The sequence below is a fragment of the Austrofundulus limnaeus genome, unplaced genomic scaffold, assembly GCF_001266775.1.
Source record: "Austrofundulus limnaeus strain Quisiro unplaced genomic scaffold, Austrofundulus_limnaeus-1.0 Scaffold6, whole genome shotgun sequence".
In the NCBI taxonomy this organism is placed as follows: Eukaryota; Metazoa; Chordata; class Actinopteri; order Cyprinodontiformes; family Rivulidae; genus Austrofundulus; species Austrofundulus limnaeus.
In genome coordinates, this window is record NW_013952408.1 from 2,781,455 (window position 1) to 2,800,678 (window position 19,224).

At 38.4% G+C, this 19,224-nt stretch overlaps 2 protein-coding genes across 2 annotated transcripts in view; one reads left to right on the forward strand and one right to left on the reverse strand.

The window, feature by feature from the left end:
* Positions 1 to 4,020, forward strand: part of LOC106534039 (tubulin beta chain) — a 4,923-nt gene extending 903 nt beyond the window's left edge. The window contains exons 2-5 of the mRNA XM_014030543.1: positions 101 to 209; positions 418 to 426; positions 1,180 to 1,290; positions 2,563 to 4,020. Coding sequence (XP_013885997.1) covers positions 101 to 209; positions 418 to 426; positions 1,180 to 1,290; positions 2,563 to 3,635 — 1,302 coding nt within the window. The 3' untranslated portion in view covers positions 3,636 to 4,020. The remainder of the gene's footprint in view (positions 1 to 100; positions 210 to 417; positions 427 to 1,179; positions 1,291 to 2,562) is intronic.
* Positions 4,021 to 8,102: 4,082 nt separating this feature from the next.
* LOC106534046 (desmoglein-2) lies at positions 8,103 to 16,561 on the reverse strand. Its single transcript, XM_014030556.1, has 14 exons — positions 16,227 to 16,561; positions 15,351 to 15,437; positions 13,961 to 14,116; positions 13,724 to 13,865; positions 13,473 to 13,636; positions 13,180 to 13,314; positions 12,895 to 13,080; positions 12,508 to 12,791; positions 12,237 to 12,379; positions 11,925 to 12,143; positions 11,422 to 11,652; positions 10,976 to 11,097; positions 10,560 to 10,871; positions 8,103 to 10,386 (listed from the first exon to the last, which is right to left on the reverse strand). Exons 1-14 carry the CDS (start codon positions 16,278 to 16,280, stop codon positions 9,370 to 9,372), a joined length of 3,252 nt encoding a protein of 1,083 aa, XP_013886010.1. The 5' UTR covers positions 16,281 to 16,561; the 3' UTR covers positions 8,103 to 9,369.
* Positions 16,562 to 19,224: the final 2,663 nt, after the last annotated feature.

The following is a 19,224-nucleotide window of genomic DNA, read 5'->3' on the forward strand; positions in this document are numbered from 1 at the left end:
ATATATAAAAGCCCGACGCAGATGCACTCAAGTTATGTCCGTTTTTCAAATTACCTCATAAAAAACACATAGTCACGAGGATGCATTTGTCTTTTTTTAGTTCTGGGAGGTGATAAGTGATGAGCATGGCATCGACCCCACCGGTAGTTACCAAGGTGACAGTGATCTGCAGCTGGAGAGGATAAATGTCTACTACAATGAGGCATCAGGTAAAAATAATAATAATAAAATTGTTTTCATTGACTCACATTTTGCACTTGCAMTTATTACCACTAATTTCTGCTTAATATCACTGCATGGCCTTAAACTGCACCTGAATGCAYCATTATGTCCCGCAGAGAATAAAAAGTGGGACAGAAAAAACTTGCTAAAATGTCTCTCTRTGTCTCTCCCTGCCCTTTCTCTCTGTCTCTGCAGGGAGTACAGGTACCTGCAGTCTTTGTATAGCTGACCTCCAGCACCTTTTCCTCAAGTATCTGATATTTCTGCTGCGGCACGTGGAAGTCCATTCAGAATGCATCCCATCTTCTTGTTCTTTGCATGTGAAGCACATTGGGATTCAAGCGCCCCGTACTTTTGTGATCCGACATTTAGATGGAGGCTGTCAGAAGGGGGGGGAAAAAATCTGAGTTCAAACTGTGTTCTGGATCGCTTTGGTTTAAATGAAAACCTGCACACCTGCTGTATTCTGGACTACGTCTCCGACGTGACTCGTTGACCCTTTAGTTTCACTGTAGCACGCTGCCACCAAGTATTGCATGTGGACTGATCAACACTTGAATACTGCTTATAAAAAAAAAATTTTGGCATTTCCGTCTTTATATCAACACTTAAGCATTGGTTGCAAAAAAACAGTTAGAGAAAACAGCAGATTCATTGTCTGAATAGACTCTGCTGAGCTCAGCAAATTGAAACTCCTGTAATAAACAGTGCAGTATGCTGCAGCAGCCTGCTTGCAAGCGGTGAGTGTCAGAGATGGTGGAGGGTGGATTTAAAAGGAAAAACAAAAAACTGGTTTGTGCAGGCTTTTGACTTTAAAAACCACAATTCTTTATGAATGCATAATTGTAAGTCATTATTGGAAAAACTGAACCATTCTGTATACTGGGTACATGTATTTACTGATTTCGTATACCATCCTTCTACATTCTTTCTTCTTATCCTTGCATTTTTTTAAAGGCAGTAAATTTGTGCCCCGTGCCATCCTGGTGGACCTGGAGCCAGGAACCATGGATTCAGTGCGCTCCGGCCCTTTCGGACAGCTCTTCAGACCTGACAACTTTGTCTTTGGTGAGTGAGCGTTGAGTCGGATCGTCACCCGTCGTCCTGAAGCAGCACTGTGTCAGCAGCTGTCGGCACGGGCCCGTCAATCTGTTCTTCGTTTGAACACAGAGAGACGGACAGCTAAATAACGCCACCTGTATTCCCCGCGGAGCATTTCTGCAGCTTCTCACTCTGACAGAGCTGGTGAATAAACAGATAAACAAATGCCACCCCTATTGACAGTCAGGTGAAGAGGCATGTTTATGGAAGTTCAACAAGTACAAAAAACAGATGATCTGGTTTTATGTTCTTTGAATAATTAGATTAATAAAAACTTTTTTTTCAAAAGGATGACAATCACAGTTCTTGAATATCTATAAATACCCCATTAAAAAAATAACCTTACAGCAAGACATTGGGCATCCTGAAGGATTAGAACGCTTACATTGCTTTTGCCAAACGCCCCTGCTTTTAATCCGTCAAGAGCATTTCCTAACATAATTTCGTCCAYTATTCTTTCACCAACTCTTACCTTAAAACACTTCTTCTGCAAGATTTTTGCGGCTTTTAAAGTCCGTYCCAAARTCCYTCAGCCTAGTTTCGGTGATCTTTAYGTTTTTTTGTTCATAAGGGTCATGAGAAATCTTTCAGCAGAGGCTCATCAGGCAGAGCACAGGGATTTATAAGGTGTGTCCATGATCATTATCTTATTGTACAGGTCGTCAGAGAAATGCTGCGAGGCAGCTGTGTTGCAACAGKGTTTCAACCAGCATTGCAGAAAATACTTTAAAAAAAAACGGCTTGATGAGGTTCACAGTGGAACAAATCACCACATGTTGTTTTTTTTTTCCCCTGAAGCTTTTCTGAATATCTTTTTCGGTGAAATCAGAGTTTTTGTTTGATTTTCTGCGTGCCAGCTTTCATTTGCTCGACAGTTAATATTCTTTTCTGCCACTCAAGACTTGATCTTTGCTGTTTCGGTTAAATGCCACTTCTTATTATTTTACAAACCGAAGGAACGGTTAAACAGAACATATGTGGCTTGAACAACCCAGACCCAAACCTTGAATAGTCTGAGTATTTTTAAAGGTTTTATCTTGTCTTGGTTGAGATAACGGTGAACAAACTAGAAGAAGACAAAGGAAGTTATCTGGTAGCCCAAATTTGTTGGGGTTCTTGTTTTCTCATGACCGTTTGTGTAAAATTTTAATAATAACAAGCTAAATTTCTAGAAAGAAAGCATTTTTTTGCACGTTTTCCAACATGAGTACTGTTTTCTACCATCCAATCATTCTGCAGGTCAAAGTGGGGCAGGAAACAACTGGGCCAAAGGTCACTACACCGAAGGAGCAGAGCTGGTGGACTCGGTTCTGGATGTCGTGAGAAAGGAGTCGGAGAACTGTGACTGCCTGCAGGGCTTTCAGCTCACTCACTCGCTGGGTGGAGGCACGGGATCAGGGATGGGCACGTTGCTCATCAGCAAGATTCGAGAGGAGTACCCTGACCGCATCATGAACACCTTCAGCGTCATGCCCTCTCCGAAAGTCTCCGACACAGTGGTGGAGCCTTACAACGCCACCCTTTCTGTCCACCAGCTGGTGGAGAACACCGACGAGACCTTCAGCATTGACAACGAGGCCCTGTACGATATCTGCTTCCGCACGCTGAAGCTCACCACGCCCACCTACGGTGACCTCAACCACCTGGTGTCAGCCACCATGAGCGGGGTGACCACCTGCCTCCGCTTCCCCGGCCAGCTCAACGCTGACCTCCGCAAGCTGGCCGTCAACATGGTGCCCTTCCCCCGCTTGCACTTCTTCATGCCCGGCTTCGCGCCTCTCACCAGCCGGGGCAGCCAGCAGTACCGCGCCCTCTCCGTGCCCGAGCTCACGCAGCAAATGTTCGACGCCAAGAACATGATGGCCGCCTGCGACCCCCGCCATGGGCGCTACCTCACGGTGGCGGCCATCTTCCGCGGCCGCATGTCGATGAAGGAGGTGGACGAGCAGATGCTGAGCGTCCAGAACAAGAACAGCAGCTACTTCGTGGAGTGGATCCCCAACAACGTCAAGACGGCGGTCTGCGACATCCCACCGCGTGGCCTCAAGATGTCCGCCACCTTCATTGGGAACAGCACGGCCATCCAAGAGCTGTTCCGGCGGATCTCTGAGCAGTTCACCGCCATGTTCCGCCGCAAAGCCTTCCTGCACTGGTACACGGGAGAGGGAATGGATGAGATGGAGTTCACCGAGGCTGAGAGCAACATGAAYGACCTGGTGTCCGAGTACCAGCAGTATCAGGATGCCACCGCGGATGAAATCGGCGAATATGAAGAAGATGAAATGGAAGATGAAGAAGACGTTCGCCATTGATTATGAAACCCTCCCATGACTTTGAACTAGCTCGAGAACTAATCGTGTTCCCAAAAAAACAAGCCGCGAGACCATGTTGTGAATAAATATATCAACTAAGTTTTGCAGTGTGCACATTGTGATATGAAATAAAATGTTCTTGTTTTGCCAATAATAAAAGTTGCACATAGACATTGCTTAAAGTGACAAAGCTAGTAAGTGGTGTTAGAACCTAAAATATGCAACTGCTTTTGTGATATATTTTTCTCCAAATCATGCTTTGTTGGCAACAAGAGGGGGAAAAGTGCACAGTTGCTCTTAAGACAGTTACTTATTATTTGTAGCATTTGCGTCATGGCACAGCTTTGGTTTGTAATCTCAAATAAAATCTAAAAACTATGCTTCACTTCATGTTTCTGCTTGTTATGATTACCCAAAACTAGGAACAGTTGATTTAAATAGATTTATTTGCACAACAGATCAGGTTTAGATTGGTTTAAATGATTTATTTCAGCTAGCTGGAAGTGAATGTAACGTCAAACGAAGAAACGTGAACAATTATCCACACAATTGTAATAATTTTTCTCTGATTTAGGCATTTGTGTTCAAAAAGCAGCACTTCACTGAATTGCCTAACATATAGTTTGAATTTAAACAAAACTTGACAATACTTGTTGAAAGACTTACAGAGGAAAATGCGTTTGACCCTCCCTGTTATTCAGGCTAAGCCCTAATACAATAGACTGGCCCTAAAAGATTATGTTGATTGAGCCCAGGATTGTAAAATTACACCCAATATAAGTTACTTTGTTTTGAAAGAATGCTATAAAATTGTAATCCCATCCACACACCCCAAGCTGTGTTTTCAATGCAGTGTGAAAAGCTGCAATAATTTAAAGGCTGAGCCTGGGCATGAAGTCCAGTTTACTAGGTCTGTTTTGAAAGGGATCTCCTCTTATAACATCAGACATCATTTAATAAAACGGCAATGTCTTTGTGACAATATAGTTTTTTTATTTATAAAAAAATTAAATAGCCTAGAGTATTTTTACAGTCTTTGTTTTACAGTTGAAGTAAATTTTTATCGAATAACGTCTAATGTTATAAGTAGTCGGTAAGTTTTGATCAATTCACAGATTCAGTTTGGTTTCAAATTTGCACAACTCTTGTAGCTTTATATAACTTTCCTGTCAGTTTATCTGATACATACTGACTAATCTTTGTTTTGTCATAGTTCAGTGATTTTGTTACTCAAGTAAATGTGTGGGCGTCTTAAAGGGAATGATGATGTTATAATGAAATCATGATGTTTGTAAAAAGAAACAAGAGGGAAAAAAATTAAAGTTTAGAACTTTTTTGTTTTTACATATTTGTGTAAAAACACTTTTAACAACTCATAGAAAAGAGGCCAACTCAATATAACCTTACATCATTTTACACGACAAAATGATTGTTTTGTAATGTTTTATTACATTTAAATTGCCAGGTTAGACTTCTTCTGACAGCTTCTTTTGGAGGAAATATAAACAATTTAATGTGGAACCGCGACCTGCCTGGAGCCGCAGGTTATTTCCTGAATGGCAATTAGGTAACGATAAAATGCTGTATGTTTAGTTCTAATAATGCATTGCTGCTGGTGGGGCTTGAATCTTGATGACTAATATCTTCCTTTATTTCTCATTTGTAACCTTTTTGAACATTTGCTAAAAAAAATAACAACCAAAACCTTTACCTAATTTCCCTCTGGGATCAATAAAGTATTTTTGAATTGAATTGAATTGATTTAAAACTAAAACTGAAGAAAATGATTTAAGCTAAAGTGAAAATAAGAGTTTAACACATGCCATTTGTGTGTGTGACAGCATCAAGATGAATATTAATAAATAAAATTGGCTGAAGCTTTATAAGAAATGCAACTTTCAGAACAAAACATTGAAGAAGTTGTATTTTTCCTCAGACACTGACTTCATAAAAGGCCTCCTGTGCAACAGAGATCTGTGATCTCAATGGGATTTATCTGCTTAAATAAAGATAAATACACGTTTTCTTGGTGACTCCTGTTTTTGAGTGTATTTGTAAGTATTTTTAAAGACTGTTTGCATTATGCTTCAGGCTTAAGAGCAGGAGCTGCCCAAGATTTAGCTCAACAACAGACATTTCAGTCTTTTTTTTTATTTTACCCATAAAGCCGCCCTACAAGTTCTCAGGCTTCTCCTTTAAYTGACGTTGCTCTGTCATTACTAAACATAACCCTAAAGTTTTTATCACTCCAAGATGATTAATAGCCAAACAGAAAACATTCTTGTATGGTTTGAGCTTGCAGAGGTATGTGGTTTAAAAGGAAGACAGCTGGTGTGCCATCTTGATCTATTGCATTGTTTGTGCATGTAGGTAAAATGTAAATTCTCTGCAGAACAAGCACTGAAAGTAAAGTGAGACTCTTAAAACTGATGACTGATAAGGGCACAATGTGATGCCAGCTCCACCAGTGGAAAAAAAAAAAAGATAAATGTCTGTTACAATCAATTGGGCATGGCACAGTACCAGTTAATGAGATATCACTGAGAACTGGGTGCTGCAACTTTTTTTTTTTTCAAGAGTGTAACAGTAAAATACGTTCTGCATCGGGTCACACCCAAAACCTGGCTGAGAAAGCAAGTTTTTTTTTTCCAGTTTGACAACTGATGGAAACCACGTGTTTTGTGATGAATGATGGCCTGAGGAGCTAACTTATGGGAAAAACAAAAACAGAGACGAGACTGCCCTTGTTTGCACCAGAAGAATCGTTAGAACAGGTTTTTTTTTTTTTTTTTTTGGTATGTGAGTATATTTTACTTTGGACAAAAACTTGCATAGGCAAATCGTGTTTTCAGAAGTTTTGGACATGAATAAAATTAAAGAATAAATATTGAAACTATAAAACTAAGCCAGGTGTTACTATGGATCTTATTTTAAGACATACAGTCAAAAATGACAAATCTCTAAATCAGTGTTTCCAACATTGGGGTCGGGACCCCTCTGTGGGTCATGAAGCATAAAAAAGTGTCCCCAGCTGATTACCAGACATACATTTAAATGCAAATAAGTTAATAATGGAATATTTTGAAAAAAAAAATAAAGTAACAAAAGTAGTTTTAAGTTAGAAAGGTCTCTCGAGTATGTAAACTAATGATATCTGAGGTCATATGCATTATTTGCAGGGGGTTAGGGGGATTATGACCTCCACAATAATGTGATCCCCCTCCAATAAATTGACATCATTTGCTCAAACACAATATAAATTGACTGCTTAACTGCATGGCTCTCTTGTTGTCTTTAGGTAACTAACCTGATTTTAAAAATTACCATCTCATGTATGTACGTTTGAGCATTACTGCTAAAAATGACATGCARGATTTTGGAGCATTACCCACCCCAATGATAGACTTAAAGTTACACCCTTGTCTGGGGTCAAAAACTGTTATTTTGTGGGCCAGAAGTTAAAAAGTTTGCAAACCACTGCTCCAATTGTTTATAAAAACAGAGAGTGACAATGTGTCTAACCTCAAAACCCTAACTGTAGCTGTACATGTTTATGACGTAAAAGTTGTCCTTGCCCCTCCTTTTTTTAATGTGATACAATTACATTGTAGGAAGTTTGCGTCTGTAGCTTCTCGTCATTGCAGGCATAATTTTGGTATGTTCCTGTATGAGTCACGTACTGAACAAACTAACCTACTAAACATCAAAAAGAAATAAGTAGTAGGTCCTCTGGATKTTTTTTCTACTTGGATTACTGAGATGCATCAGGACGGAACCTACTAAACACACTAAAGTCCCTTCCTTGCTGGACAGGTCGGAAATGCATTGTTTGATGCTTGCTACTTCTTTGGGACATATGAATCCTAGCGTTTGTTTTCTTTTACGTTTGGTACTTGTCCAAAGTCGCAATAACTGTTTCATGGTGGATAAGTAAARCAAAAGCTGGTGGGCAAAAGCTGCGGTGTAAAACAGAGATTACATTTAAAACKGTTAGACAGTGGAGGTTTTTTAATGCTTTATTTACCTGCTTAAGCAGTCATTAACTGCTTTATTTTTTTTTTTGTTTGTGGGAAATCTGATTCTTTTCAAGCGAGACGTTTCACAATATGACTCGTTATCCCGCACAGCACAGGAATTCTACTGTCTGCTTGCATGAACCTGAAATGTGAGCCCATGCTTGCTGAAAGATGTTTTAACCTCTTCCTCCCAGGAGTCTGCTGCACACAATCTGTTTTGGTTTTAAACCTCTACCAGCTTATTTCTTATGAACTAAAATAAAAAAGGGGTTTTTGGAGCTTACTTTTAAATTTTGAGAAGCTTTTTCCCAGTGGATGTTTCAATATTTTTGCACCCAAGTATCTAGCACCATAACTTTTGCCAGCAAGGTTAGGTGCATTCGACTGTGAACACCACACAATACTTTTAAAATCCATATTTCAAATCACAGACAACAAGGTGGAACAAATATGAATGAGAAATATTTTATTAGAAATAAGAAAAAAAAACTCTTTAAACAAACACACTCTTGCCATCCAAATCCTTCAAAATTGTGAAATTCCCAAATGAGATCACAATTATGTTATAAAACATTCATTGCCTCTGACACACATTATTTACATACATATATATGAATATACACACATACAATCTTTAAAAACCAATCAGAATGAAAAATATGACATATTTGTCATAAAGCTCAGTACTGCACTGCTCTTTCCCAGCAAATTACAAAAGATAAAAAACGTTTTTTTTTTCCACAACAAAAAGAGCAGTGTGAAACCAAAGCACCCAACAAATACTTTCAGTGTTTAGCAAGGACATCATTGCATACTCAGGCAACCCATATTACCTAAATGTTGTTTTAAACAGATATAACTAACAGAAATACATAAACGGAAACATTCTAATTTACTAAAAGTCAAACTGCAACACTAGCACAAACTTGGCTTGCAAAAAAAAAATCTAGATTCTGTTACAAACACATTTTTGTGATTTGGCATTCAACACTTTTTAATGTACAAAAATTTGCATTTGAAAAAAAAAACACAACAATAACAAAAACTATTATTTTAGTGAATGTTTTAATGACTTGTCTGTGATAATTAAATGGCACAGTGAATTCAGAGTTATGTTTAAGGAAAAACTGGAGCCAGAATAAATTAAACCTGTGCAGTGGTTTCTCTTTTAAACTTGTTAAGCAGGTTTGGTGTTTAATAAACAGGAAGTCTTTAATCCGACAACTGTTTCTAGAACAAGAAGCTTGCTTTGTCTCCAAGATCTTTCCATCGTTTTGTTGCTAAGGGCAGAGGTGTGTCAAGAGATGTGATTTTGTGTGAAATGTAAATAAAAAATGTAAATTAGCCTAGCTTTTAATTTGAATTATAGTAGTTTAAACCAAAAAAAAAATGGCTCAAATGTAGAAACTGGTCATTTTTCAACTCAGAAATGGATGTTAATTATCTATGGTGTAATGATAAAAGTCAGATAATGCCTATAAAATATTGTTTACTTTTGTAAATTTACTTAACACTAATAAATAACTGGGTTCATTTAGACCTACATAAAATTAGTAGTAAACACAAAATAAAGCTTCATGTCAAGCTGTTTACACTCTTCATATTTTGTTATATTTTAAAACGGTTTGCAGCAATACAAGTACTATAGTGCATTTTACTCAATAGAAATCTTTGTAATTGTATCTAACCTTAGTGACTAGGTTACACAAGGGGGTCATCTAGAGATTTGTGCTAGACTCAACATTTTTCTTTGTTATTGTGACTTTTTTATGCTGCGTTACCACCTTCTGGTTTCCTTGAACTTTTGGTGCAGTTATCTGTGCAACGTCCTCCTTTGATCCTGCAGAACCACGTGAACTCATTGAAAAAGATTTTACCTGCTGCACCCCTTTACCTCTGGCATCTGAAGATGCCAGCRTTGAAGCAAGCCCCTGCCCCATTTGACCAATGCCCTGCACTAAGTTTGCACTGTGTGTTGCTCCAGTGGAGCCATTCTGGACTACAAACACTTGAGTAGATTCAGACACTTTGCCTTGAGAAAGGCCATGTGCTGTCTGCCCTGCCACTCCACCCATTCCTACCTGCCCTTCAACAAGGACCATGCCCTGAGAACCTTGGAGGCCACCAACCTGCATTATACCCTGACTAAACCCAGCTTGGCTCACCTGGCCAACTGCCTGCTGGGTTCCACCTGCAACAAGCACCATTTGTGGCTTGGACTCAACAACATACATGGGCGTAGCAGCATAGTACATAGTGGGCTGCTGTATGAGCAGTGTTTGATTTGGAATGACCCTATTTTCCTGAACTTGTATACTGGGAACAGTTGCAGAACCGTGAGTTCTCTCGGTAACTCGCTCTTCTTGAATGATCGTTGAGGACCCGGACGCTACTTTGGAGGTGTTATGGGTGTTGACGTTTGCGTGGTCCCTGTCTCGGACAGTTTCCGTGTGAGTATGGACATGAGTCGAGGCGGAAGGCCTGATCTGAGGCATCGGTTTGACTGGGGGACGAGAAACTTCTACATCCACCGACTTGCTCACCAGAGATCCTCCGTGACAAATCTCAGCCAGTGTTAAGAATTTTGGCCCCAGGTCATCAAGGAAAGCAAGGTCATTTTCATTTTCAAGGATGCTGCAGCAACCTACAGAACCTGCCAACGACCCTTGACCCTCATAGCCGTAGACCTGGAATTGTTCGTTTTGTTGATTTTGCTGTGACACTTCCTCTGATTTCTAGGGAAAAAAACAAAGAAAGCAGATATTGCAATGTAAACTGTACTATATAATGGAAAGTCCACTTGTCTAGCTGACATAAAAGATTCATATATAATCAGCCTAATTTAGGTTCTTTTATCAGTGTTAGGAGTAATTCTTGAACAAACTCATTTAACTGTAAGGATACTCACTTGTGAATAGTACTGCCCCAGAAGGTGATCTGGCAGGGCCAATCCATCAAAGGCCCCATATTCGTAATTGGTGAAACGGATGTCTTGTCCTCCCATCATCCCTCCATCTGTAAAGCCCATGTGCTGTTGCCCGCTGGAGTACCCATATCGGTTGTACAAGTACGAGTCCTGTCCTGTCATGGTTAATCCTCCGCCTAGAGCTGCATCCGTTTCAACCAAACCTGTCACGTAATCCTTTCTCCCACTCATTTTGATGTCTGTTCCACTCATACCACCATCAACATTCAGTGGAATTTGTAGGAGAGGAACTTCCTGTTTTTTAAAAAAAGGAATTTCAATCAGGGTTGAAGGATTTTTCTAGCAAGCCAAACATTTAAATGATGTATTCAATTTGAAAATAAATAAATCAAAAGTACCTTGTCTTCTCCTTGTCCCTCTGTGTGATAGGAGATGAGTTGTTCTTTTGCATCAAAAGGCAAAGCCTTGAACTCTCTTGCCGCATCTCCACACAGGCAGAGCAGCAGAAGAAGGGGAACCACTAAAAAAAAACCCAATCAGAACAAAATAATTTAAAAAGTATAGCAGAAATTGCTTTCTTTGACTAGAATGTTTTTTTTCTTTCAACAAATCTTTTTTATTTACAGAAAAAGGAAATTATTGTGCAATCATGCTGTTGCTGTTGTGTTTCAAAAACTGAGACCCACCCTTTCTTCTAAATCTTTGTATGCATGCTATGGCTTGCTTCGTTAAGTAACTTTATAAGAAACATTAAGATCTCTAATGAAAACTTCCAACCAGTAATGCCGCCCCCACTCCCAACAACAAAGTGTACAAAATGAAGACGAAAAACACCTGAACTTACACAGTAGAAGCAGCAGTCCTAGCAGCATTAGCAAGATGCCGCCGATTCCAAAAGCTGAAGAACTAGAACTACGTGCGGCACAAGTTTTAGCGTCTTTTTCACATGTGCACACCAATAAATCTATTACTTGGTCATCAGCGCACATCTTTCCCTGCTGGTCTGCGACCTCCAGTTTCACACTGTATTTGCCTGGCCACAAGTGGGCTTGGTCTCGCAGAATGACTGAGGTTTCTACAAAAAAAAAGGACAACCAAACTTCAAATTTGAACATCAAGTACATCACAAAAGATTTGTACTCTGCACATATGTAATTTAGTTGATTTTCAGCATTCAATTCTGAAGGGAAAATGTTCTTGAGCTTGTGTTAGATTTACAATATCAGTCTTGAAATTTCTGGATTTTCCAAATATTAAGAAAATAAAACAATATTTGAAAAGAGCTATAAAAACAACCACGCTGTAAGAAATCTCACCTAAAACAACCAGTTGTTATCCTCAACTTACCATTTAAAGGTTCCACTATCCATTTCTGATTGTCGTCTCCAATCACATTGAAGTGAAACGGTGCTGAATTGGGGAACTCGTCTTTATCCACAGCAGTGACATAAATGACACTATCATCGAAGCACATGGTCTGAGTTGTGGAGGTGATTTCTGGGCAGTGATCATTGAAGTCCTCCACCTGAATGGCTATGGTCCCTGTTGCAGTTTTCGAGGGAACATCTGAAAACCAGTTAAAACAGAGTTAATCTGCAATCTGCAGAATGTTCCATTTGTATGAAATACAAAGAGAGCGACATTTCCTACTGGACTCACCATTGGAAATGCATATAATTTCGGCATAGTATGTTCCATTCTTTAGATATATAGACTCTCGATCGGGTAATTTATTCATCCTGATTTCTGCTGTCTTTTCATCAATTGACAACCAGTTGTCTTCATCATGCAACTTTGCGTATCTACAAGTAGAAAAAAAATATAATGATACAAATTAGAACCACAAAATGGAAACTTATTGAATCAACCTAATGCTGAAAAAAATTATCTAAAAAAAAACTATTTAGGACCATGACTAGAGGGACATTACCTCACGTTGGTGGCAGTTTTTAGTGTGTCACTATCAATAGCAGAGTAGGTAGTGATGACTTTGCTGACGGAGAATGATGATTTGTCCTCAGAGACGGGCACCACTTTTACAGTGGGCTGGAAACGGGGACCCTCCTTCTGATTGAGTACATTTATTTTGACGGGATACGTTTTACCTGCTCCTGCACCCGTCATTGACCCGGTGCCAGAGCCAAAATCGTAGCCTGCCTTGTTGTGAACCCTCACACCCAAATCTAGTGCCTTTATTTCTTCATAGTCAAGGGCCTGCAGATTAAAGAATGAAGCATGACTGATTGGAATTGTGCCAGTTTATTGTATAAAATGTATGTTTGTATAAAGTAAATAAACAAAAGGCAGAACTTTTTACCTTGTTTACTGTGATGACCCCCTCGTTTGTAGCAGCATCAGTTGTAATGCTGAAATAACCTCCCTCATTCCCAGAAGCGATCTCATAGACAGCAAGCCAGTTGTCTGTGTTGATTAAATCCATGTCCGTGGCTTTAATCCTCATCACTTCCATACCAACTGTGTTCTCTTCCACGCTCCCCTCGTACTACGAAGAAATTGAACATCAGTGTTTGCTTTTGGGCAACATCATCAATCCAGTCTGTTAAAAAAAAAATCCAAGCTGTGCTAGTGGTGTCACACGTACCGATTCTTTTTCCAGCTTTGGAATATTGTCATTTAGGTCCAAAACTTTAATCACAACTTCACCGCTTCCTGAGTTTCCTCCTCCTTGTCCATTCATGTCAGAGGCAATAATATTCAACCTGTATGTGTCTTTGGTCTAAAAGAAAAAAAAGTAAGAAATTAAATGAAATGAATACTGCTTTCTACTATTTAAAAACTTCTGATTAAACATATGCCTATGTCATTTATTGTTAAAAACAAACTATATTCCAGAATGTACATACACAGTATTATACGAAATATATAGTAACTTACCTCCCTGTCTATACTACTCTTTTTAACCCTGATCTCTCCGGTTTTAGAGTTGATTTCAAACATGTCAGCTCCGGCACTCCTTTCATCAATTCGGTATGCGATTTGAGCATTAGGAGTTTGAGGATCATCAGCATCAGTAGCTATTACTCTCATGACAACAGTCCCTATAAACACCAAACATAATTGTTTAAATTCAGTATACAGTGCTGATATGTCTAAGAGATCATAAATATTTTGCAGATCTTACTCACCTGCTTTGCAATTCTCAGTGACTTCCCCAACTTGCTGTGTTTTAACGACTGGTGAATTGTCATTGACATCATCAACTTTAATTGTAAGGGCAACATCCTTTTCAGCACGAGACCCATCAGGGTATTTTGCCACACCACTTAACTACAATAAAAAAATTAATAAAAATAGTAAAATACTGATTATGCCATTTTTCTTTAACAGATTTTTTATAAACAGCAGTTTTTAAGTGCTCTTACATAGTACGTAGAGATTTCTTCTCGATCCAGAATTTGATAGACTTTCACATAGCCAGTATTTTGGTCAACAGCAAATCTCCCAATAGGATCTTCATCAACACCAGGACCGTGTAATTCATACTTTATCTTTGTGAAATTCTCCTTATCAGAGCGAATCTGAAACACAAAGACAAAATTTACTGAAATAGCTGCAAATATAGTTCCTTTAAATCAGAAGTTCAAAATAAAAATAACAAAACAGCTCATTTGCAGGATTGCTGTACTATACGGTGTATATGTATACACCGTATACATATATACACCGTATAGTACAGTATATATATGTATATAAATGTATATGCATATGTGTTTATGTATATGTGTATATGTGCTTTGGTATATGTACATTACAATATATCACGTGTATGTTGTGGGGTTGTTTTTGTTTGTTTTCTTTTATTTATCTTTCTTTATTCTTCTCACCCTCTCCTGTATTGGGCTGCAGTAATGTGCAAATTTCCCCAGGGTGGGATCAATAAAGTTTTATCTTATCTTATCTTATCCTCTGCTAGAAAATGACATTTTAGCAATATACAAAATATGTGGGAACAAAATCCCTATTTTAAGGATTTTTATTTTAAAGATGAAATAATTAAATTGTTGCACTTTCATATTTCTGGGCTTCGTCAACACAACCTTCCATTGTTGATTCAAGCACTAAATAGTCTGACGCATTTTACTTAGGTGAGTCAAACTAATTTTGTCTCAGTAAATGTTTTCTTTTAATAAGTCATGTCAGGTTTGCTTGACTTTTCACTATATGAATTAAAAGTTTCTGTGAAATTTGTTTTATGAACACATATTTTGTCAGAGTGACTTTCAGCTGTCTTGTTGAATAAACCTTGATTTGGATGTTTTGGTTCATTCAAAAAGTAATTTAAATGAGCTGAACCAGTCCGGTTAAGTTAAAAAAAACAAAACCCAGTAGAAAACGTTTAGCCAGTCAAAAATTATTCTTTGAAACCCACCCAAACATGGCACCATGAAACAAAAGCCTACTTTTTAAAAAAAGTTCACTTTGAAACTCGCTATGATGTTATTCACGTGTATTTGGTTGAATCGCACACGATCTGGCTCGTTTTTAACGTTGTCTGAACAAAGACAGTTCTATCATGAATAAATGACTTATTAATTAAATGGAAGTTTATTATGAAATAATAGTTTTGATTGATGAATCAACCAGTTGATGAGAACAATTGAAAAGTGAACTCAACATGCACACACCTRAAGATTAAAATGCTGCTTCCCTGACACTGAAGTGTGTAAAAAATTATGCATATTTATTGTTAAAAGTTAGTTTTTTCATTTTCTCTTTTAAAAAAAGGACAAGTAAATCAAAAAAATTACATACCCTAGCGATAAAGTCGTAGCCTGTGTAATCTACGTTCTCCACAAGCTTTCTGGGCGCCACGATCCACTCTCCCCTCACAAAAACAAGCTGAAGAAAAACAAAGAGGACAATTAACATTTTATCAYACATGTGTAATAATCACAAAATCACAGGACTCATATGTGCTCCAGTTTCACCTCAGCTACACTGTAAAAAATGAAATGTTGGATTTACTTAACCATGTTATGTTACCTGGTTCCACTTAACTGAGTTGAGTAAATTCAAAGCAATACACCAGTTTTTTTTTAGCCAAAGAACATGAGTATGTTGCTTTGAATTTACTCAACTCAGTTAAGTGGAACCAGGTAACATGGTTAAGTAAATCCAACATTTCATTTTTAGAGTGTATTGATCATTTCTAATTTTTGTCATCAGGAGCAGTATGATCTTGACAGGTGTTAAAATACACATCTGTTGTGGTCAAAACAGATTCATCCAACATGTTTACAGTACAGTGTCATATTGTAGTTCATTTATTTATTAAAATTATTTCACATTCAAAACTTCGTGTTGGTAACTTTGGCTCCATTAACTGGATGGGACATGTTTGACACAAGACACCAGGACTTAATTAAACGAGACGTTTCCACATCCAATATTCATGAGTAAAAGCTACAGCCTGAAGGAGAACTGGGAGAATTTAACTTGACGAAATTCTAAATAAATAAATAAATAAAATAAAAAAACAAACACTGACAACAGCGCAAACAATGGTGTTACTAAAGGCGTTTCCATCGACCTTCATGCTGTTCCCCAGACAGACGGAGAGRGGCCACACCTGTTGAAACTTCTGCTTCCCGACGCTCGAAAATGGACTTAAACGCACCATTTACTCACCGTGAGGAAGAAAGTCAGGAGAAGGAGCATGCTGCATTTCAGCAGGCGAGCCATCGGGACTGGAGGGGAGAGAGAAAAAAGAAACTATTTTCCAAAGTGTTCGGTTCGAAGTGGAWTACAGTCCGTTTGAGTTCCGCTGTGGACTGGTTCTGATACAGACTTTAACCCAGAAAGGAGGAGGAGACGAGTTTTACAGCCGAACCGGGGCGTGCCTCCGTTTCATTGGTCATAAGTTTCTGCTATAAACATTATTACGTAGCCTGTTTTTTTTTTGTTAGTTTTTTTTTATTGAAATAAACAAATACACCCGTTAAGTATTTATGATTCTATGCTGGTCAGACATGTTTTTAGAAACGGATGTACTTCATGAAGCGTACCACTGGGGAGTAGACCCACGTTTCTCGGGTTACATTTACCTTTCAGACCTGATCCATTTGGATTAACAGCACAAAATAGTCTTTGAAAAACTCCAGCTGTAACCTGATCTGCCACAGAGCTGCCGCTAAACCTGAACCAACTCATGGTGAAGGTACACCAGCATACATATCAGTCTCTATAATGTTATMTCTTTTGAAATACAATCATCAAAACATTAAGTTCAAAGGGCATCCTGTGTGCAAAAGGAAACACTATCTAGTTATTTTTTATTATTATTATTATTTTTACATAATGCCTGCAGATCCAGGCTCAGGATGAGCTGCGTTTGCCTCAACCGTCTGGTGATTTTATAGGAAAGGACAAAAAAAAAATACAGTCAAACACAGAAGAATGGGTCCAGACATAGTTTTTATGACATTAAAAACACAAGTTAACAACTGCAATGACTGCATACGCACAAAAAAATTGAGTTTGTCCCTCAACAGTATAAGTTTATAGATATATAACTATGGGATAACTCAAGAAACCCCATGCCACGTCTAGCTGTAGGATTTCTAAAAAAAAGAAAAAGAAAGTTTAAAACCTAATCTTACAAGCAGACAGGGTGTCAGGTGAGTGACCTGCAACTTAAAGCTCCGCCTCCAATCTACTATAGGAACCACAAGTAAACCTGCAACTCAAGTGTTAACGACAAACCCAAATATAACATAGCCTCACTTGAACATTATCCTTCTGTATTACAAAAAAATAATCAAAATTTTGTTTTTTATTTTTTTGTTTATTTTATTTTTAAAATAAAATAAAAAATAATAACCCCAGTCATAAAGTATTGATAGACACCAAAACTATTTCACAGTAAGAATACCTCTCCTGTCAAAGTCCATATACATATAGTTGAATGTTATTGTTAATAAAATCATTAAGATTGAGGTTTTTCTGTGTAAAAACCCACTTTAGTCTTTTTCGTCTTAGACTTTGGTACCTCCGATTTGCTCCTTGTTTCCTGAGATTCATAGAGAGCTGCATGCAAACAACRTATGTTATAATGCACACTTTTGAGTCTGCAACCAAGTGGCATGATTAAGTTGACAGATGTTTATCCCACAAAATACAGTATCTTGTATTAACAGTCTAAATTGACACACGGCAAAAATCTATGAGCTTTAATGTTTACCAGAAAACATCTGATAAATACTGGCAAAAGTGCCAGAGTAAGTGACTCATAATGTAAAAAAAAACATTATCTTGAGAAACAAAAGTTCCATCTTTGTTTTGCATAATTTACTTATGATTTTTAAAGAAATAGATGGGAATCGCTTCAGCTGATGTTTCGTCACACGCCTGTTATATTTCGCCAGTACACACAAAATTCCAAAGCAGAGCCTCGCAGATTGGCCCACTGAACCGGAATGCAGGATGTGTGATTGACCGGGAAAACACAGCAAAAAGCAAAACAAAAAAAAAAAAGGGAATTGCAGACTGCGCATGACCATGATGCTGACGATAGGTGTGTGTGTGTTATAGGTGTGTGTGAGAAAGTGCATTGCCAGTTTCATCTTGTCTGGGACGGAATGCAGGTGTGAATTCGTGTTTTCAGACAGCCATGAATCAGTTATTTAGTCATAGTGTGATAGAACATGGATCGCCTTTTWTTTGTTTTATCTTGTCGAACTGGTGTTGGTGCCAGTGTGGGACACAAGTTATATAATAAATGGGAAACCGAATCCTATTTTTTGTAAAAGTCTGTTTTTCGCAGCAGGTTTCCAAGAGGTTTTTTATTGTTTGTGTGAAATGTGGTGAAGCRGGTCTCTTATTTTTGGTCTAGGTGTGTCTCCTGTCTAAACCTTGAGGGATCAAACTGCTTTGGAGCAAGCAGAGTCTTTTGAACTCAKAACAATGTCCTCAGGTGACATTCAGTAAATTTATTTCCGCGTAGCCTTGACAGCAGTCTTTAATGTCGCTGATGTTTTGACTAGCCAATAAATCTACACTTTTTCTTCTTTAAAATATAGGAATTTGTTCTAATCAAGCCACATATTAGCGTTTGTGAAAGCTGGATAAGAAAAGGCAGCCTGTGAGGTGAGGTTAAACAGGTTCTTTTTCCAGGCAACTTGGTGACATTTGGTTTGAACTGTTGTAGCACGTCAAGGTTTCAAAACACCAGCTAATAAACAGATATYGGTTAATCAACTTTCTAATTGCCTCAAGGCAACAAACTCATCTGTAGTTGCGCTGCGGGCGAGGAGCGAGGGGTGGTGTTCGGGCGGATTCAGCCTCAGGAACATGGCAGTGCCAAAAACAAAGTGACTGAACGCATCACAGCGTTGTTCATGGGACACCAGAACATCCTGTAAAGGCCCTCAAGGTTCGTCACAAGTCGCAGACACCTTGATGCTGTCATCCCCACGCAAGTTCCAAAAAAATAGTTGCGTCACTCGGTGCTGACACACCCACGACAACACAACACAACACAGGTGCRGAGCTGCAAATTACAAATCACATTGCGCAATTTTGTTTTATATTTTACGTTATATGGGGACGAAAGTCTGATTTTACAACACTTCAGTCTAAAAAAATGACTCACTTTCAACTGTCTATTCAGCACAAATAAAGTTAATAT